Source organism: Pelodiscus sinensis, chromosome 4 (assembly GCF_052426305.1).
Source record: "Pelodiscus sinensis isolate ZL-2025 chromosome 4, ASM5242630v1, whole genome shotgun sequence".
NCBI classification, from domain to species: domain Eukaryota; kingdom Metazoa; phylum Chordata; order Testudines; family Trionychidae; genus Pelodiscus; species Pelodiscus sinensis.
This window is the reverse complement of record NC_143055.1, coordinates 106,227,908-106,250,240: the sequence shown is the minus strand read 5'-3', so window position 1 is coordinate 106,250,240 and position 22,333 is coordinate 106,227,908. Positions and strand designations below refer to the sequence as shown.

The 22,333-nt window shown below is 41.8% G+C and overlaps 1 protein-coding gene across 7 annotated transcripts; it reads right to left on the bottom strand.

Moving 5' to 3' along the window:
* Positions 1–492: 492 nt before the first annotated feature.
* On the bottom strand, positions 493–20,642 carry PITX2 (paired like homeodomain 2). Of its 7 annotated transcripts, none has more exons than XM_025182711.3 (6): positions 19,766–20,642; positions 19,514–19,635; positions 16,238–16,293; positions 15,714–15,851; positions 3,948–4,153; positions 493–1,799 (listed from the first exon to the last, which is right to left on the bottom strand). In XM_025182711.3, the coding sequence occupies exons 3-6, from the start codon at positions 16,281–16,283 to the stop codon at positions 1,236–1,238; spliced, it is 954 nt and encodes a 317-aa protein (XP_025038496.1). In that variant the 5' UTR covers positions 16,284–16,293; positions 19,514–19,635; positions 19,766–20,642; the 3' UTR covers positions 493–1,235. The 7 variants fall into 7 exon arrangements, with proteins under 7 accessions (XP_025038496.1, XP_025038495.1, XP_075785844.1 ...); XM_025182710.3 differs by having other exon boundaries at positions 15,714–15,854; positions 19,766–20,641; XM_075929729.2 differs by lacking the exon at positions 15,714–15,851.
* Between the last annotated feature and the right edge of the window lie 1,691 nt (positions 20,643–22,333).

Here is a 22,333-nt window from a genome sequence, read left to right as displayed (position 1 = left end):
GCAGAAAAGGAACTGGAAATAGAAATGTAATATCAACGAAAGATCTCTCTAAGAAACGAAGGTGACTGTGGGATTTGACGAGGAGGTGTTGGTTTGTAAACTTTTTTTTTAAGTATGTAATTGAAGCTTCTGTCTCAGCGTGAGCAATTCAAATTCACTCTCTAGGTGAACTCTGCAACTTTGTTTTTCGTTGGAAATGCTCTAGTCGAGCAATCTCAGCTGCTCCATTTTCTGCTGAGCTATTTATGGGAATAATGGTGTCCTGTCTACGCTGCAGAAATGCAGAAGTCGGTCGTTCCGAGGCCAGAGTTTCGTTAGAATGTAACTTTAGGGTAAGAGGTTTTTGTTGGAAAATAACTGTGATGTATGAGTATTACAGAAAAAGTGAGTGCACCGTGTCTCCAAAGAAGGGGATCCAATGTCATCTATGAGTCAGTAAGTGTGAAGTGGTTACCCGTACGCAGTTCATTAAAAAAAATCCAGACAAAACTGTATGCTGTATATTTTACTCCATGAAATAAAACACATTTTTTCATGTTTGCTGAAAAGTAAAACAATAATATTGTACGAAATGTTATACACAGGGCATGTTTTACATTGAAATTTCAGAAACATCATTGCATCCACCAGAGAGACTATTCTAAAACTGATATTCACACAATTTTAATAATAATATGTTAGAAACATACAGTGTCGCATTTAGTATATACATTCCCTTGCTTGCAAGCGAAAAATCCTAATCGCTTCTGTGTAACATGCTTTATTTTAAAGCCTAACCTTTAAAAACACTGCTGTGATATTACTAACAACTGCTTTTATAAAATTAATTTGACATTTCCATATATATACATCCTTTCAGTCATTTTATGTTAACAATGCTAAACTTAAAAAATAACAAGCTTATAGTAACATTAAAATGTCATATCATATCCAGTCAAACATTTGTCCATATATATGTGTGTTTGTGTGTGTGTGTGTGTGTGTGTGTGTAAATATATATATGTATATGGTCTTGTAACTGTTGGAAATACTCTTAGTGAAATATGTCAGAATCTGCTGGAGGTCCTTTGAAAACAAAGGAACTATCTTATTTCAGTGGTTTCATTTTCTCTTTTGTTTTCTCTCTCCTTTTCTTTCTTTCTCTTTCTCTATAGTGCCCATTACTTTCTAGTATAATTCTCAGTCTTGGTGGGAACGGGGAGGGTTTCCCATTCAGTATTTTATACTTTAATATCTCACACGGGTCTGTCCACCGCGTATTGGCATGCGCTCAGGTTGGAAGCTGGGTTCTGAACACTGGCGTATCCAAAGCTGGAGTGCTGCTTGGCTTTAAGTCTCAGACTAGCCAGGCTAGAGTTACATGTGTCCCTATAAACATAAGGAGGTGTCGGAGGAGCATAAGGGCAGGCTGGCGTTGGCACGGCAGAATTCAGAGAGGGATTGCTCAAGTTGTTCAAGTTGTTCAGGCTGTTGAGGCTGGAACCGGGGACCCCAGTGACTGCAGAGGGCACCATGCTTGAAGACATACTCATGGAGGAGATGGAATTCGGAGGGGAGAACATGCTCTGAGAAGACAGGGGGTTGACATTCATCGAGTTGAAGAAAGGGAAACTTTTGGTGGAGAGGGAGGCGGAGGTCAGGCCTTTGGCTGCCCAGTTGTTGTAAGAATACCCGGGGTACATATCATCGTAGGGCTGCATGAGGCCGTTAAACTGTGGACCAAAGCCATTTTTACAGAGCTCGGCCTGCTGGTTTCTTTCTCTCTTTCTCCACTTGGCTCGGCGGTTCTTGAACCAAACCTTAAATAAATAAATAAATAAATTAAATAAATTAAATAAAGCCAGGCGCGGTTTAGTTATGTAAAAAAAAACCAAAAAACAAAAAAAACCCCACCCCTCAAATCACTTGGCTAACGGTGAAGGTAATGGAAAGGATATCACGGGCTGCTCTGAGAAGGAAACTGACCAGTGTTAAAAAGAAAAAAGAGGATTGTGGTTTCCACTATCTACAAACATTTGTATTTCAAATGGGCTTTCACATATACAATCCCCCGAAGTTGGCAAAATCTCCTCTCTTCCCCCAAAAAAACAAAAACAAAAGCGAACTCTGCAGGAACCGAAGTGCTTATTTTAGCTATTTTTATCTTGTCACGTTCATATAGTAGTAGCTGAGAACCCTCACATAAACTATTTATTTTAGAGCTCACGTTTTGCAGTTTTCCTTTCGTGAATCCCAAACACACATTCGCGCCACAAAAAACAGAGCGCTTACAGAGTTTGCTCTCTGTTATTTTACAAATGGGGAGACAAAAACTTCAAACCAAACCACACCGAATTGCAAAGCTAATGCAAAACGCCTAAAAAAAAGCTGCAGAGTTTTGCCACGGGAGAAACATTATATTTCCCATTGCAAATAGAGGGAAAACCCTAATAAATCTTGACTCAGCAGCTTGTCAAAGCTCCCCAAGTACTAATCTTCAGGATTCCCCCAAACACTTATAAACAAACGTGTCCTCCTGCTTTTTTGGCAAACTTTGCCTTTTAACAACGTGCTAAATGAGATCTAAAGTCCTTTCCTCCAGACAATGGCGAAAACGTGTGCCTTTCTCTAAATCTTTCCAATCCACATCTTGGTGTCTGATTTGTCAGCCAGCCTCCTGCAAAGTTATTTTGTGTACTAGAGGCCTTCCCGGGCTCCTCTTTGTTTACACAAATGATGTTTTACATTACAAATCTCTTAACTGTACAATTAATCCTTGAGGCGGCTTAGACACAGCTATAAAACCAATATAGTGCCCCACTCCGATTCACTACATATTGTCAGGGTAAAGCAGCAAACGTTTCTCTAGCTAGCTTCACAAAACATCCATCAGTTACATTGCAGCTCATGAATAAAAATATAGAGTGTGAAGTGGCTGCTAAAATTACTTTAACAGTTTATAATCCGATATTGTACCCATCAGCCTACTAATGTCAGACAAAATAATTCAAAGTGATCGTTTTCAATAACAAACAGCCTAAATGAAGGAGACTATTTTTTAAAATAACAATGAAAAGGCGTTGAAACTAGACAGATTCAGTTTGCAATCCCATTCTGCTCGAATTAATCAACAACACATACAGCCTGCTTTTTCCTCTCCCTTTTTAATCACTCTGTATGTTTCTACTGTGCAATTTTGTTTAAAGTCTACAGCTCGCCTATTTTTAATTAATATATTTTATTTCAAAATGTCCGTAGATTAAGATGGCTCCTAATGTAAAATAGACCTTTCTTATTTTATTTTAGAGGTCTAGTATAATAATAAAAATGCTTTAAGAGTATGTAGACTCTTTCCACGCATACACCAGGATTTTAAATGTACTGTATTGTATTTTAATAGTATCCTTTAAAAAACAATAGATGAACCATAAGTTATATTTGAAGATAGTAAAGCTCTCGGGATTTATTTTTGGGTTTGTTTTCGGGGCCTCTCAGTAATGGGATTGCATAGCATCAGGATTTGGCTCATAATATAGATAATTTTTAGAACTGTGACAGTACCATAAATCTCAGGGGGAAAGCGCTTCGGTAGCTACGAAACCAAAAGCAAGAGAAAATGCAAGGAAGGGCATGCCCTGAAAGCCTATGAGGAAATAAAAGCCCTTGTATACGCTGCATCTTTTTCTCATTAGAGGCAGCACAGGTTGAAGCCTGTTTCAAGTTGCTTTCCTGGCGAATGTTTTCATGAGCAGAGGACACATTGCACAGTGAGGGCGAAACGTGCGACGCACCATATCCCAAGGAGGGAGATCGCAATCTGTCTCGCTTGGACACAAATCTCTTGCTCCCTGGTGCTTTTGTGCAAAAGCTCTGAAGCTGGAACGCAAAGTGAAATCGAAAGCAGCTGCCACCGGTTCAGCGCTTCCTCCGCCGTCAGGCAGCAGCGGGCTTTTGGTGTCGGTACCTACCCGGACTCTGGCTTCGGTGAGGTTGGTCCAGACGGCGATCTCCTCCCGGGTGGACATGTCCGGATAGCGATTCCTCTGGAAAGTGGCCTCCAGCTCTTGCAACTGCTGGCTGGTGAAATGAGTCCTCTGCCGTCGTTGCCTCTTTTTCTTGGAGGGATCCTCAGCCCCGCCATCCTCATTCTTACTCTGCTGGCTTTTATCTTTCTCTGCAAAACAAGGGCACCCACCATTCAAAAGGCTGCTGCGGACTGCTAAGAGAAAAGGGGCGAATTTATTTCCCCACACAGAGACGGCTCATTTGATTGAGTTTTGTTAGCATTGTGTGCACAGTGAAGAGAATCATGGAGGCGTGTGGACTCCTACAAACTCAGCTGTCTAGATCTGCCATCTCGCTCTATACAGAGCACATGCACAGGCTGTACAAATACAGACGCACAATGTAACTCGCCTGTTTGCATGCAGACGGGATGGAACGTTGGCCGTATATGTGTGTTTAGAACGATCCCACACGTAGAGACCACAGAGTTATCAATAGACCATGACTCTGACAGGCGGATTCGAATGCCCTGCTAAACACCAAAGTACACGACAGTCCCTACATGGATCTCGCCTCGCGCGTTAAAGTTGACTGATCATCAGACTAAAGAGTTGTCCGGGTAGAATATCCCAGCTTTCACCTTGTGGACCCTCTTTCCCCACAGCCTCCCCGGCTGAAGACCTCCGAGCGTGGGGGGGGGGGGGTCTCTCTCCCTTTCTCCGCAGTTGGATGCTGGGGTCAATGGAGAGATGCACTCAATGGGGGACGCAATCCGTAGCCAAATGGGAGCCGCGCAGTGAATCCCGATGCAAACCTGCCGGAAAGTCCCGGCAGAAGTAATTCGTTATACCGGGGGAGGGTTTTCCGTGTGCTCCCAATGAACACACATCTCCAAGGCTCTGCTGCCAGGAGAGACGCTCAGAGGAACCCCAGTGCGGCTCCCATTCACTGTCCTTCACTCAAGAGAAAAGAAAAGGGCGGAGGGAGAATCAGCAGCGAGACTGAGCTGGGGGGACAGGGTGATACCGAAGTTCCCCGAGGGGAGGCAGCAGAACGGGGTGGGGGTGGGGGCAGGGAAGGTGTAGCCGCAGCCCGGGGATGGACTGGGTCTTACCTGCAGCCTCGGGGCTGGAGGTGTCCGAGATGGTGTGCACCTCCAGCCGGTGTTTGGAGGAGTCCAGGGAAGAACGAGGCTGCCCGGGCGCTACAGCTGAAGCCATGACCAGCGCCGCTGGGTGATGATGGCAAGAGGATGAAGAGGAGGAGGAGGAAGGTGAAGTGGAGCACAGCTTACTCCCGGCTCCCAGCCGCTCCAGGCTTAATGGATCTTTCATGAAGTTCATCGGCCAAAGGAAGCCAAATATGTCCCTGTCTCTCCCTCTTGCGCTGTGTATGGCGGCGGATGTACAGATAGACACCCGCTGCACCCCCTCTCCGAGGCGCAGCGTGGCAGAAGGTGCCGGCTCAGCTCCCTCGATTGCTCCCTGGTCCAGCGGGAGCCTGAACAGCAGCAGCGGTGGACGGCGTCCAAGAAGCAACTTGTTACCCTTTTTACTGAACGAGTCCTAAGAAGGCAAATGGGCAAGTCCAGCCAGCCTTAAGCTAAAGTCTCAAGGAAAATAGATACAGAGGCGCACGGGGTGTTCTTGGCAGCCGGAAGGGGGGGGAACAGATGATTAAAAAAAAAGGAAAATTCGACCCTATAATAATAATAATAATATTCCTAATAATAATGAATCACCACAGGACGCAAGTCTCCTGACTGACACGCTAAGGCGATGGCAGTGCCAGTAAGTGTCAGAGTGACAGGGGCAGGTAGAGGAGATTAAATCCAAGGCAGCAGCAGCAGCAGCCTTCCCCAGCTCAGCCACTCTCTCTCCCGTATGCACAGGTCTACGCACAGCGAGAACCCAGGCGAGCAATGGACCCGCGCAGCTCCGCCGCTTCCCTGTTTGCCCAACATCTTAAAACCAGAGGAGGCCTTCCCCGGGCAGTGATGTCACCCGACCCCTTCCCTGCCTCCTCCTCCGCCCGGGACCCGCTGCTCAGGGCCGGAATGATGTCGCTCCGGACCAATCAGGACGCGCGAGGCGGAAGACAGACTAGAACTACCGCCACCTATCAGAGAAGCAGGGCTGGGCTAAGTAATTCACTCTGCGGGACCAGGCGCGGGTGGAACCTGCTGCGCCCAAATTGCCAGAGATTGGGCATTTGAAGGAGGTGATTCCACACAGGGGTGAAGGCGCGCGTGTTAAGGTCTAGAGATACCCACACATTTTTCTCGACAACGTGTGTTGTCGTTCCCCAGCGATGCGGGGACACCCCATCCTCTCTGCTGGCTACACAATTTTCTACGTTAGCAAGCAGGCTGCGGCTGAGGGGAACACGAAGAAACAAATACAAGCCGAACACAGATTACAATTTCAACCCAAGTGATCACGCATATTGCCTTACTCTTAAAAAAAAAGGCTTCTCTGTAATTACGAGCAAGAGTTTAGCAATCCGAATGACAAGCAAACAACACCGAAAGTTGTCAAACACGAAATAGTGACTTTGAGCGTGATCCTAACAAGTGTTTAGGACTACAGTCACGTTTTACAGATTTGTTGAATAGAAACGGCAACACTAAAAATACCACACAAGTGTAAATGCCCATTCATAAATCAAGTAGATAATAAATTATACAGCATTACACCAGTTTGACTAATGGATTTTTTTCTGAAAAATTGGTAGTTTCCGAATTATATCCACCTTTAAAATTTGTTTGGAAAGTAATTAAGAAGCGTCTCTCCAGCTGATCCTTACACTATATTTGTAATCCTTTGAATGTCTCACTTTTCTTTTTGGCTCTCTTGTTTATTTTATTGTGATAATTTCAAAGAAAGCAAAAACCAAGTAAAGCGCATTGTTGTGCATTATATATCCTTCCGTCATTTCCAGGAGATTTCAAATAACTGGTCACAGGGACATTTTCTACATTCCTTTTATTTTTAGAGACCATTTTCTTTTCCCACCGCCTTGAACAAATTACCGAGTGAAACCAAAATTATCCAAGGGAAGGAACATAGAGAAAGCTAGAGCAACAAAGTGAGGACGATGAATCAGACACTCCTAACGCCGAGATGTTACGATGATGGCCGGCAGTACAAAACCCTACCACAGGAATACCATAGGAACTTTCCTGAGCCATATATAGGGGAAACTTCCAACTCAAAGGACAAGGGTCAATTTTTTCAGGGTTCTATTTCCCGTGCAGAAACATCCATAAATCTCATATACATAAACCCAAATCCTTCCTTTATACACATGGCAGGATTTAGCCCATAATCCGGAGGCAATGACAACGAAGGAAAACTCTTTTTCTCTCACATTAGTTATCCCTAGTACCAACCAAGAGCTAATCCCTTTGCTACAGTCTGATTTTTTTTTACATGGCTTGTTATATTACTGCAGTAGTTGGTGTGAGATACATGGGGAGCAAATCTCACATTGTGGGGATTGTGTAGCCTTCCATATTGGTCACATGACTGGAAGGTTTTTCAGGCAGAAAATGGGCTTGTCCTGCAGATAAAGCAAGAGTCAAAATGTATTTGAACCTACCACCTTGTGCCCTTTGAAGAGTTGCAAAAATACGCCCCATCCGAAATATTTTCAATAGATTCGGGAGTGGGCCCTAGCAATGCCCTGAGCTTTTAAATCCCACACCCGTTGAGTGGATGAGTTCTGCTTAAATATGGATGGCACGAAGTAATCCAGACGCTGAAGATGTATGTGCAATTTACTAAGATTGTTCCTATATTTATAATTACTCTTCACAATTCTAGATGTCTGGGAAGCTATAAGGAGTTTCCCACGAATGTGACCTTTCTTAAATCTAAACACAACTTTCAACCTTCCCTTTCTTTTATTCATTTTTTTTTGACAGATCCTACTTATTAGCAGATGCTCTATCTCTCAATATTATCTCTTGCAATCTTACTTATCGCTAAATTATACACATTACTTCAGCAGCCTATTGGTAAAGAAGGTTAAATGAATTTACATTCTACTCATTATCTGGTGTTTAAATGACGTGTTTTATCCCTGAGATTTGGCAAAGAATCTCTTCCCTCAGACCCCACAGCGTTTCGATAGAGACAATGCTCTTACATTTGTAGTGGATTTTAATCTGATAAGACTCTAATTTGCTTAAGTCTTTTAAATAGGGGGTTTTAAATGATTCTAGTCGTTTTCTTATTGAATTTCCTCTAATTCCCCCAAGATCATAAAGTATATGTGCAAAGTAAATATTTCCTCCCTTTGCACCGGCAGCAGATGACCTATAACTAAGTCAATATGAATCCAGCTCTATTCTGCACAATTTGTTTACTAATCATATTCCAGTTTCTTAACCTCTCTGTACTACTGCGGTCCTGTACTCATCAATCCCCGAAGCCCTTGTTAACGAAAGGAATCCATTAGGAAGAAACCAACAATTCTCAGTGTCTTTAGTTTAAACTCAAAGCCGGGATTGTAGATTTCTAGGTTCAAAACTTCAGCAACGTAATTTCTGTCTGGGCAGTATTTTAAAAGAAGGCCGGGGGAGTGTGTGGACCCTGTTCATACAGCAATTGTTATTTTCTAATTCTGTATTTCAAGATTATATTGCAAGTAACGAGGGAACTACAAGAAGCACGGGACACTTGTTACTTTTACATGTTTTGTAAAGAAATAAATCTCTCTGCTTTAAATAACAGAAGCGATCAAGAAGAGGAGCTGGAGAAGGAAGATTGCAAGGGGTTTTAACTAGGTCTTCCCCTTTGATACGTGAACCCGGGGCAGTGTGTGTGTGTGTGTGCCAAGGGAGAAGACCTAGCCTTTATTTATATTTTTGAGGACGGAGCATACTAGTTTATGAATGCAAACCTTCCCGTGAATCCTGCGATTTAAACGAAAAAGACATATGTCTGATTTGGAAATGGCCCGGCACGCATTATGCACTTTGCGAGCTGCTCTGTTGAAGTCTAACTTGTTTGGTCATCAATCATTATGATATTTGGCCTCTGGGATAAAACCTAACGTAAGTCCAATTTGCACACAAACGTCCACCCGCGCCAATACACGCTGCCATTTGCAGTCAGAAATTGGGAGTGAATGTTCTCAGATAAAAGATTAAATTCGGTTTCTTTTCCCCTCTTCCAGACAAAAGGCTTGGAGGATTTTTTTTTAGGTCCGACACAGAGCTATGTTGCTTTGACCGATTGTGCATTTTAGTCTTACTCAGTACCGCAGTTGTCAGATTTAATTGCTCACACCCGTTGAAAACGTCACCGCCCTGCAACACTGAATCCTAGGGACTACCATTCTGTAGCTTAGAATGAGATGAAAACAGTCTTTTTAATAGGCATTTGTAAAAGACTGTAAAGATGAAACAGTCTGTATGTCTGTCTCTTTAGTGTCTCTCTCCCTTCCCCCTTTCTGCTCCAAATTCTTAATTAATCAAAGAACAATCTCTGCACCCGATCCCACCCCGCTTTTGACGTCTTTATTGTCAGCTCTTTCCTGTTTTTATTAGTATGTCAAGAATAATTAGACACGCAAGTGACTGCAAGACCACGCGTATCTCTTTAGCGCAAAAGAACGCAGTTTGAGTGACTTGCGCTTTTGAAATTCTGATCTGAAGGAGTAGGCGATTTATAGTCCTCAGAATACCTTGGTTGTTAGAATACTAGGCGCTTATGGGGAGAGGGGAGAACCCTCAACACTTCCAAGATTCTTTGGACAAAACTTTGGACTTCCTTTGGGTTTCTTTGCTCTAGTGGGTTTAAGTGAAGTTCTCCTTCTCCTATTTGGGTTCCAGATAATATAAAAAATGGGCCCCATTGTAAAAATCTGGATTGTTTTAACAATCACAAGTGATTAAAAAAAATAAATAGAACCTTCCTAATGAATTTGAACAGACTCATTGCTGTTGTGACGCATCCTTCAGAATCTAATGGACTATCCTAGACCGGTTTCTATCCGAACGTGTGTGTATGGAGGGCTGGAGTTGGGCGGGGGAGGGGAGGAGAGGGGAGGATAGGAACACAGACATGTTCAAGTATAAGCAGAAGGCAAGACTACAATCACTTATTTACAATAGTGTGATTAAAACTCCACCATTGCTTCGTCCCCTGACCCCCACCCTCCAGCCGTGAGGGTAGCTAACATTCGGCATTAGTTGTCATGGTGATAATAAATCACATAAATCCAAAAAATACCCACCTTTAATCTGAGATGAAGTTTTTATTTCCCTAGCGAAATAATATTTTAAAAGCTGTCAAATAACAAAAAAAAACAAAAAAAACCCCAACCTAATTGTAGTAACCCAAGTAATACATTACTGCTAAAGGTTTAAATTACAATTTCAGAAGTGAGGGGTTTTTTTCAATGCGGGTAGAATTTTTGATACTCTTTAGATTCCAGATTCTCGCAGCCTCTATGAAATAGGATTTTTTGGGGGGGGGAAGGGAAGCAACAAACAAACAAGTTAAACAAAACCCCAATATCTTTTATTGTGGCTAATTTGCCTTTTGCAGGGTTTCTCGCACTGTCCGCTGAAAATAACTAGTGCTGGCTACTGTCAGCCCAGGATACCTGGTCAGTCCTGTTTCCTGATAACCTGTAACTGTTAGGCCTGGGCAGGAGGAGACCTCACTCCAGCTGCAACGGGCCAGTGTTCAGAGCCCTACACATTTTCCAGAGATGTAAATGTGTCTGTGGATGAGAGAAGGGAAAAGAGAGCGAGATCTCGAAACAGGAGCTCGGTTGACCTGCTTAGCTGGATACTACTGTGTTTGCAAGACATACTGCAGGTATTTATTTTCCCACTTTTGTCTTCATCTAGTATAAGATCATTGTTTCTAGATGTAATACTCTCCTAAATGCATAAATTGGTTCTTATGTTGAGTCTCCAGCTAGTCCTGTTTTCTTTTACCTTCGGCTTGTTGTCTTTTGCCTAACTTGGATTACCGGGTATTCTCCTAGATGAAGAGCCATTAATTACCCATTCAGTCAATATTAGGAAGACGACAAAGCTTTTTACATAGGATTAAGAAGACATCAGATTGTTCCATTAGTATATTCCTCCTCACGAATAAGCTTTCGTTATATATTTAGTTTTCCCTGGAGTCAGTCTAACAACTACTGCATATATTATTGTGAGATGACGATGAAAAAAATCAAAGGAACAATAAGTAAACTTTTAGTTCCCATTTTTCAGAGAATGTTTGAAGGAAAACTTCAGTTTGGGGAAGGAGCTGCTATAATTTGCGTTGCCCCTAGAAGATAATCAGTCCCAATCAACTGAGGAAACATAATGAAATGTAGTATATGACCAGCGTGTGTTGCTCATTTAGAACCTGGAAATCTCCTTTCTCTTCCTTCAAAGAATTCCACCTTCACTGTTAAGCTCCCAGCCCTGTCTGTACATCTACACAGCAGGGTTATTTCAGAATAAAGTCCATTATTGCAAAATAACATTATGTGCCGTCTGTGCAAGAAGCCTGTTATTTTGAAATAAATTCAAAATAATGGTCTTCTTACTCCCATTTCCTATAAACCTCATTGTATAAAGATTAAGGAAGTCATTGGAATAGTGATTTATTTCAAAGTAAGTGCTGTGTAGACAGCACCAACTTTTGAAATAAGCTATTTCAAAATAAACTATGCAATTTGTGTACCTTATTTCAAGGTATGAGCTACTGTGTAGCCATACCCTCTTAGTCCTCAGCCTTTCTTAGCTCTCAGACTGGGTGTGTTTACACTGCACAGTAACTCAAAATAAGATAAGCAACGGGGCAAATTGCATATCTTATCTCAATGCTATTTTGAAATAGGGCGCTATTGTGGAATGTCTCTTAACCCTTGTGCAATGAGGTTTACAGGGATGTTGGAATAGCGAGCCTGTTATATTTCGATATAATGGGCTTGCTGTTAAGATGCCAGAGGGTACATCTACACTGCAGGGCAAAAGTCAAATTAAGCTCCGCAACTTGAGCTATGTGAATTGTATAGCTTAAGTTGAAATAGCTTAATTCAGCTTTTGGCGCTGTCTACACAGCAGGAAGTCAAAGGAAGAACACTCTTCCCTTACTCTTTGTAAAATGAGGGTTACAGGAGTCAGAATAAGTCCTCCAGCTGGCCATTATTTTGAAAGAATGACTTGTAGTGTAGATGCGCTCTTTGTTATTTTGGAATAATGTCCACTATTCTGAAATGATGCCCCTGTGTAGATGTACCCTTTGGGCTCTTTCTTTCCCAGGCCTGTTTCTTTTCTCTTATCTTATTCAAGCCTTTCTTCTTCAGATTTCCCTCCTTCTTTCTTCTCAAGGTTATTCTCTTTGATGTCCTCTAAGTGCCCAGGATACTCTTAGGAAGCCAAATATCAATGGTTCCCTTATCCCTTTTTGGACATAGTTACCATCCTAAACTACATTTTGCTATTGACATTGTTCAAGCAGCACTAGTACTTCTTGGCATGCACACATAGCCACAGTGACATTTTGGTAGGTTTATGTGGTGACTCTTTCACAATCTCTGCGCTAGCAGATATCACTGAAATTTGGATCTTCTTGAACTGATAAGAGCAGAGATTTATAGTTAGGCAGAAATCCATCCACCCATCTATTTTTCTATCTACCCACTCACACACTTACATGGGAATAAGTGTTGATATTGGATTCTTACAAGAAACAGTTGAAGGGTGAAAGAGGGCTACCAGGGTTGCAAAGTTAGCTTTCAACTTGAGTAAAAAATGATTAATATTCTTCTTTAAACAGTTATGTACCTCAGTTTGCAGGGGAATGTGTACACCAAGCTGTATGAGTGTGTATGTGTGTGTGGCGGGGGTGGGGTAAAAGTACCGTTAAATTATTCAATATTCAGCTGCAAATAATGAGTTTTGACAAGTTTAAATAATCAATTTGCAATGCTGAGTGTGATGGAATAATGCAATATGGTGTTTCAACATTATATACTATGAGCCTGTTATTTATTGACTGAGTTATTAATTACATACACGATTTCTACAGTGGATTTTACAAAAAAAAAGTAATAATTGTATATACTCAGCATGCCCTATCAAAAGGTTAGGACCCTGTTCAGAAATTAAAATAAAGCAATAATAAACAGTACTTATACAATATGTTTGTTTGTGTGCCTGTCTCTCACCCCTCATTACACAGTTTTAGTAAAATTATGTGGTTTGTCACTAAGAAATACTTTTCCTATATTCCATTTTATGGTTGAATATAAGACTTGACTTTGAAATCATTTGTAGCCACAGAGGTTTCATAGAGATATTAATATGACCGTTTACATTCCCATTTATTCTAACAATCTTTATTTTCTGCTGAGCTAAGAAAATGTTCTGCACTTGCAGAAACTCAGCCATCATTTGTATTTCTCTTATTATGATTTCCTCATTACATACATTTTTACTCCAAATTCACAATAACCCCTACAGGAATTTTACGAAAGGAACTTGTAGCCGAAGATGCTCCTAGTAAACAATTGGTTTGTGTCTCTGATACCTGGCTTTCTCCTACGGCAACTTAAAAGCCACGACAGAAGAGAAAGATTTAGTTAGAAATGTATGATATAAAAGATGAAGTCGTTGCATTGCCTTCTCACCACGGGTTACAAAATCAAGGGGGTATTAAAAGATTTAAAACAGAAAAAGAAAACAAAAGAATTTAAAATAAATCTACTCATTGTATTACTTTCAAATAAATCAGCCCCAAAACCGAGGACATTTCGGGAGTTATAATTATTCATTAGGTATGAACATAACGGATCATATTTATACACAGCTCTATATAGAATAACTTCCGCAAAATAGTACCGTTTAAAATTCCCCCCAAATGGCCAACAAACTCAAGGTTTTCAGCATTCCTTCAACGGAGAGGTATATTGTAATTAATGGTATTAAATATGTTTGGATAGCAATTTCCCCTTCAGTTCGAAGGGTAAAAAAATAGACTTATCGATATTGCACTAGGCAGGAAATTTTACATGTAATGCAATAATCCAGACTCATAATTAATGGTTAAGAAAATAACCATTTATTTTGCAGCAAGGGAAGTAAAAGTTACCATGTCATAGAGCATATGTGGATATTGCTTTTTTAAAAAAATACTTAGACGAATAAAACTGACTTGTAAGGACTCATAAATTTATTATAGCAGAAAGGTCCCTACTTTCCCATTAGATCGTGCTATAGTCTTTGATTAAGACCACCTGTTCATTGGGAAAAAGGTGAAGGGTAAAAAGGCCTTTGTTATTCTCAACCCATATATAAACCAATGTCATCCTTCGTCTCCACATTATTTAGCAGCTATTACTTGTGGGTTAAAAAGTGCCAAACATTGATAAACCTTACATGTGCACAATTTAATATCATGTATTTTTTCGAGATGACAAATTATTAGGTCATGATACTTCAGGATTTGGAATTGTCTCTAATCTTGACTTTTAACCATTTTTTCTGGTCTAATCATTTATTTTTACAAGTAGCTGTCAAGCGGCGATTAAAACTTCCAAAAGGGGATGGGGAACGAAAAATTGCAAATCACTGGATAGTATCTGAGACATATTAAGCTATTTAGCCAAACAGGGTAAATACTACATTCTTACAAGCAACTGTTTAACCACAAGACCAGGAATACTTACATTATTAAGTTCAGTCCAGCTTCCTGTACTATTTATTCGCTCTAATACATGTTATTTAAACAAAATTATGCCTCTCTTGGATTAAATAGGATCTTGAAATAGAGCTTGTTTTCTTCTTTGTAACATGCTTACATTGATGTTTTTCTCTATTACGTGTTGAATTCACATATTTGAAACACTAAAAGGGGGAGGAGTGATTCTCCTATCAGTGGAAGCTAGACGGTCTCCTATGCTTTTTTAAAAAACAAAAAAGACATTTCCGATATGTAGCGCATCTAGTTATCCACAATTATTCTGAACTCTTAGCAGTGATTTTTATTGTAAACTTCACTTTAAAAGGCTGACACAAACACTTCCGATCAGGTCCGCAAAGAGAACATTCTAAAGCACAGCAAAAGCGCGCACTGAAAGATGGTCTGATACATCCAGACAGTCCACCCGTCAGATCCTGCCTGCACCCAATCCCCCTCCCTTTGAACTCCGTGGGAAGTGCTACCTTATAAAAACAGCGCCCGAACGGGCCCTGAATGTTGTTATTCACAACGTGCACTGTGCTTTTTGCACGAGGAAAACAGCTCGCGGAGAATATCCATTTTCATTGAGTTGCACGCCCCCAGCAAGAAACCTGGACCCACTTCACTTTTTGGCATTGTCCAGTCCTCCCCCCCCCCACCCCTTTTTGTTGCTTCCCTGTGCAGTGGCGCAGAGGTGCAGCAGCAGAGGTCGCTGTTGGACCACGTTTTAGCTCAGGGCCGGCCTACGTCCCTAAACAAGAGCTAGAGAAAGAGAGAGAGAGTGCAGGATGTGAAAGGAGTCTGGGAAATTTCCTCTGCAAGTTCGCTGCCCACATAACAACCTTTTGGAACCCAACCAGGACAGGTCACTGCACACCTGAGACGTCTGGTTTTTAAAAAGACACGAGGAGGGAACAATCAACCCCCCAACACGTGGGACTCTCTCTCCCCTCTCACGAATGCTAGTGGCGACTAATAGGAAGGTGAGTGGGAGCGAAGGGAAGCGGCCTGGAAGCTCTCGCTTACCGCTGGCGCTGGGATGCTGCCTCCCGAAGAGTTTGCTGCTGGTGGCCTCTTTCCTGCTCTCTGAAGTGTCGCTGAATTCCCCCTTTTTAATGTCAGAGTCTTTGGAGAAAAGACATTCAACGGTAGAAGGCTGCACCCCTACTAAAGAGAGAACGAGCGAGAGACAGAAGACAGAGAGGAGAGGCTGTCAAACGTAGAACTCCGCCAAAATCACCAGCAGTGTGAACATGACCGTCCACGTAAAATTCACTACAGTACAGTTTAAAGATCCAGAAAACATGTTTCTTTTTGTTTCAGTTCTGCTGACTATTAAAATCAGAGAGAGGAAATAATGTTTCATCAATGAGCAACTCGGGGTTTGTAAATGTAATATGTGATTAGAAAAATATACCTATATATTTTGCGCGCTCTCTCTCTCTCTCTCTTTCTCTCTCACGGCTCATACACATTTATAGTCTAATAAACTACTCCTCTGCTAACATAAAAGATATGCTCATATAAATCGATCGGAAATATTTTCTTACCTAATTGAACACAAGCCGATACTAGTTTACGACAGTTGGACTCCATCACCCGTTACCTGTAAAACATCAAATTTATTGGCTTTTTAAAAAACATGATTCCTTAAGGAAAATTAAACCTCAGAGGAGCCGGGACATAGTCTGTGTGAAGCACGTTGTTAATATATTTGCGTAACAACGTCTACAAAGTACCTTGTTCTAAAAGTCAGAATCGAGTTCCCTGTTTGTTGCTTCTCTCAGGAAGCGATACGCTGGTATTACAGGGCAATATTAATGATGACAGATGATCAGGGAGATCAAACAATTCTGTCGTTACTCCTCCATAAGATGCGCATTATTTATTTGTGATTGGAGGACGGGCTTGTGTAACATTTAAAATGTTTTGCAACAACACTTCCCCGTGGGATATTTTCGTCCTGGCGTTTGTTGATTCACAATCGGCTCAGGTCAGAGAATAAATGGCGTTTTTTTCTTTTGTACACATAAGTGTAAATTAGACTGTAACATTTGATACATCAGATTTAGCTTTCCCCTAAATAGCACAAAGGGGGCTTCCTACACGTCGTACTTTAGAATAATCATTAATTTAAAATAAATGTCAGGTTACGGGGGGGGGGGGGGGGAGAGGGTGAAGACAAACTTGCGCCTGGTTCCATTTCATTTCATTTCCTCTTTTCCTATATTACGTGCTAAGGGCTACTCCGGTCCCCTTTGGCCTGGGCAACCTTCATACCCTACTCAGCGAGGCTCAAACCAAAATGGGATAGCTGTGGTTCAGAGCAGGTATAACAGAAGCCCCAGCGGATTGCAGAAATGTATCCCAAGGAGCCGATCATTTATATTCATTAAGGATCCGCCGCTGATTACACGTACTGCTTCCCTGCTCTGGAGGCAACCTGACAATGCGAGCCCTTGAGCGTCCTCCTTCTAGGCTAGCTGTCCGGGCACTGGGACCCCGGCCTGTGACAGCGTAGGACCCCCCAGCCTGGGAACACGGCAGGAGGTGCGCCTTCGCTCTCCCAGTGCCAAAGAACAGCAGTTTGGCTGCTCTGGATTTAGTGATTCTGCAGTAAAATCACAGGATTAGTGCCTGATTGAGATGTCTGTTCGTGAGATATTACAAAATTCATTATCACAGCTCTCTACTAACTCGATATGAAGTAACACAGATGGGATTTTATTAGTCCAGGCTTCAAATGTTTACTTATGATAATTTCTGGGGAAATTTGCATGTCATCATCATTTCGGTAATCTTTTCTTCGTTCCTTCATTTTTTTAAAAGCGTCTGAACTGGGTGCGTTATTAGTTAGTGCCTACAATGCCGCAAACCAGTGTTTACAAACTAAAAGTCATTCAACAGTCACGTTTTCCAAGGCAGTCTGCAGCTCTGGTAATAACACGGATTTTCTTCTAGGAAGTGAGAATTAAAAAAAAAGAAAATGTTTAAGGTATGATTCTCAGGACATTTCTGAGTCTTATTGTGACACAGAAATTGATATTCAAAGTCAAAGGAGGATTGAGGGAAAACTCCGATCTGTATTAAATACTACTTCCCATAACTGGGCCTAGTATATTTAGCTGTGGCTAAATTTTGGGGGAAGGCAATTTAGTAAACCTTAATTCCTCTCTGATGGTCCTTAAACCGGCTCTGTCAAAACAAGCCTTGCATGACAAATTCAGTTGCCCTGCCTCTTCGCTTTCTTTGATGGCTAATTTATCTAACAAATTGAGATGCACAACTTTTTTTTTCCGAATGGGAAGTTTTTCTCTCCCCTCAAATGCTGCTGTCCTGGGATGAATATATCTTGTTAGACAGGATTATTACCCTCTTGGCTTCAGCCGCCCAAATTCCAATTACACCGCTAATCTTAATTTTCTCTCTTTTAATTTTTATTAGAACAGCTGTAAATACATCTACACAGGAGAGGGGGCATACAAAAGAGGCAATTATCAGTTGAGTACAGAAATGACAATGTTGAATCATTTAGTAGTGTCTCTGCTTTCCCTTTGTTTTTTATTATATTAATTTATCCTATATCCCCTCTGTCATTTTCAAACTATTCAATTATTTTCATCAATTAAAACAAAGAGCAAATTCACAGACTGTTCAAGTATTTTCTTTTTCTCGGATTGCTTGATAATGCCAGTTAATTAACAATTTGCTCCAATCACTTAAACTATAGCTGACTTAGATTAATAATAAACCGTATCAGGTGAATTTTACACATTGATATTATTTTAGAAACACATTCACCTGAAGCCGTGGCAAACTTCGTGCAGGACGCATGCAAAACATTTTAAGATCACAAAACCACCGGTCATTATTTGGTGGAAGTAGTTTTTGTAATGTGGTAGGTGTTATAGTAGGCGTTTCATAAACGAAATTGGGGCTTAATTTAAGGCCTAATCCTGTAATCTTTATTCAACCGAGTAATCTATAGTTAGTTCCAATAATTGCCCTCGTGAGTAAGGGTTACTTGTGTAAATAAAATGTTTCCTTATAACGAAAATACAAACAAGCAGTAATACTTACAATCTAGTAAACACAGGACAACGATTTACATTATTTCTATTGCATTAATATTTCTCGAAGCTTAGAATGAGGCTGTTCATTTATCCACACACACATTACACTTTTTCATGAGAAACAAATTCCTTTGTGCATAACACACTTTTATTTCCCAGATACCCGATTGCCTGAAACTACATAAAAAATCTAAAAGCTTTCTGTCACTTTTTCCCCCTAACTTGATTTAAGTTTCTTTGCAGTAAAGGGTGTCCTTATTTTTTAAAAAATAATGTGCTCTATGCTGCAATTCGGAAATAAATTAAGGTAAACTTAGCTACAGAGGAAACGGTCCACAACATTTTCATTTTATTTGGCAAAGGGAGGGAATATAGCATTGTGAGGAATATAATCGAGACAATATTTCCCCCACAAATAAAGTATAATCAATCTCACAGTGAAAGAAATTAACAAAACGCACCAATGTAAAAGCGTTTTTAGATAGACGCAGGTTTGAAATGGTGAGCAATTGGAGCTGATCTAAATAATTAAACTCTGTTACAAAAGGGGCCTGTCTCGCAGGTAGCAGTCTCAAGGCCTCACTGAATAGCTGGTGACGGGATTTTTCCCCCCTCTCTCCTAGGCAAAGCATTAGAAGCCTTTTTAAAACACCACCACCGAAACCGCTCAGTGACTTGACTCCTTTTATCTCTGGCACGCCAATCCCTCCAGATGTATTCATGTGAAGTAGAGGAGGACTAAGGGAGACGCACCGTTTGCCGAGACAACTCCCGATCTTCTCTATTGCCATTGAACTGCCCCCATAGATCATGATTGCCGTGACAGAGAAACAGGGTAAAGCCCCCAGCCCGGCTCGAGTCCGTTTGCGACGGCACTAGCCCGAGAAAAAAAGAGACATCAGAGAGAGTCACACAAATCACCTCGCGGGACGCTTCCCGCACAGTGGAACCAATTCCCAGACTCGCATTATCTCACATCCCAGGAAAGGATGGGCCTCCACTTACCGGCTACTAGTTGAGCTTTCCAGCCCGTTATTCTTCCTGCGCCGCGAGATTTACCAAATCCTGGGGGCTGGCTGACTGCGGCGCCAGATGGAGTAAAAGGTTCCAAAGCGGAGCGCAAGGTTCCGTGGAGCAGGGCGGGGGGAGGCGGGGGACGCAGGGCTAGTGTATTCGCTGTGGGATCGGAGATCTTCCCGTGTCTGCCTCGCTCTTTCTCTTACTCTCCAGTCCGGCTCCCTCGCTCTCGCCCCCTCTCTGCATTGGGAGCGACGTGACGTCAGCAGAGATTCCACCAAACTAACTCCACCGCGGAGCAGAGCAGAGGGGGAGCGCAGGGGCTGGTGGAGCTGGGGAAGGGGAGGCAGAGACAGCGATAGATAGAGGGGAAACTGAGCACAGATGCGGGGGGAGGGAGGCGAAAATCAGCAAAGAGCGAGCCAGGCACAGGGACACATAGACAAGAGAAAGCGGGAAGAAGGGAGGCGGTAAACTAGAGTGAGGCTGGAGACAAACTGAATGCGAAGGCAGAGCAATTAGGAATAGGATCTACACTCCCTCTGTGCTCTAGGAGCATTGATCTGTTACACACACACGAAAGTCGGAATGATGAGGCACAGGAGGAGGAGGAGGGAATATTCCGTGGAGGGGGGGACCCCGGGAAGTTGTGTGTATGTTGGGGGTAGGGAAAGCGCAGCAATGGGGAAAAGGGAAGAAGAACCAAGCAAAGGAAGAGGAATAGAGAGAGAGCTCAAGAAGAAAACCGAGGTGAGAGAGAGACAGAACGGTCTGTGCGTGCGTACTCCAGAGAGAGAGAGAGAGATGGTAAACGCAGCGCTGGTGAAGTCTGTGCAGAGGGTCAGGTCCTTTTGCTCCTGCTCAGGACTGTTCCAGTAGTTCAAAGTCAACTCGGACTAGACGGCAACATACATTTCAGATCCCAGTGTGCAGCTGGGCGCGGGAAGGGGGGGGGGACTGGCCAATTTTAATGAAGGGATTGCGATGTACAAGACTCAGAAGCTCATTTAAGTCTAGAATTTCCTTGGCTGTAGATGCACCCTACAAGTTCACGCAGGGTCACTGATAACCCATTTTTTAAAATGACGAGGTTAAGAGTGCGGCAAGAACGGCCTCACCCCGCAATATTGGGTTTATCTGTATATTTACATTTGCTTCTGAAAAATGTGTAGGACGCTATAATAGAGGGCACAAACAACGGCTTGATCATTTAAATATTATATTTTGTTTGTCATCAGGAAAGAACATAGGTATTTTAAAACTTTATCGCCTTTTATTTTTATATGCCCGCTTGTAAAGCGCTATAAAATCGGACATATGTACTATTAGGTGTGGAAGGTGATTACAAACGTAGTGTGGGATATTTTTTAAATTTATTTATTGCTTCTATAGACACTGACGCAAAGCAAAGCAAGTTATTTGATTTTTTCCTCTAACATTTGATGTTCGTAATACATCGTTTAAAGAAAGCAAAATATTACCCCAAACATTAAATAGAGTTTGTATCACCATCCACTGAAATTCGATTTTATTAAATTTTCTATATTAAAAAAAAAGCAAAACTCGGAAAGCATATATTTAAACCAAACGCATGGTTTACTTTCTGGGTGAACTTTTTGTTAGTGGCCTTTGCCTGTATAGCCGCACTATATGAAAATGATACATATTTGCATTACTTCTGATGATGCAAATACGCCTGTGTGAATTTTCTTGAAGTGTTTCATGGTTTTAATTAGTTTCAGTTAATAGCAAATGTGGTAGTAATTTTTGAGGATGAAAGCTGAAAATGGCTAGAAGTTGACAAAGTAGTTTTATGGAAAGTGTTATCCTCTTTGGATACCAAAGAAACTGAACTGCATTCTAAAATAATGAAGACTGTATAACGAGAGTAGAAAAATCTATTTAAAGACAGAAGTGCTATCCATTTAAACACGCCGCAAATAAATAGATTTAGTTGAAAGACATCAAAATGTATGTGTATGCGTTTTCTTTTAAAATAGCTGTTCTCGGAACTATGCATTACTGTCCCCGGGACTGGCATGCTAAGTTAATGCAATTTTCTGAACCCATCTGAAGAAGAGACAGAAGAAAGGAAAATCCACAAGGGTTCACCTAAAATGGTGTTTTCGGTGAAAAATATTCGGACCGGTCCCTCACAAGCTTGGGTCCTATTTTTCGGTCAAATCAATGAGTATTTGTGTGTCTTAATTCATTTAGGTACTGGATACAGTCACAAAGGTAAATAAATACCCAGTGTTGTGACTGGGTTTGCTTGGAACCCTCCGAAGAATGCGCCAGAGCACTCTGTACAGAGACACACACACAGCTGGGCTTGCGCAAGTCCCCCCACTTTCCCGACCCAGAAAGCAGCCGCCGCTTGCTGAAGCTGTCCGGTTTCTGTCTGGGGTTCCCGCCTGGCAGGGCGCTGTGGCTGGCCCCATGTCGGAATTGAGCGGGGCACTTACTACTGGCCCCAGAATCGGTACAGCTGAAGTGAGCAGCTGGTGGGAAATGCAAATGGCTCCTAGAGAAACATAAGATACAGGGTGATTTTCA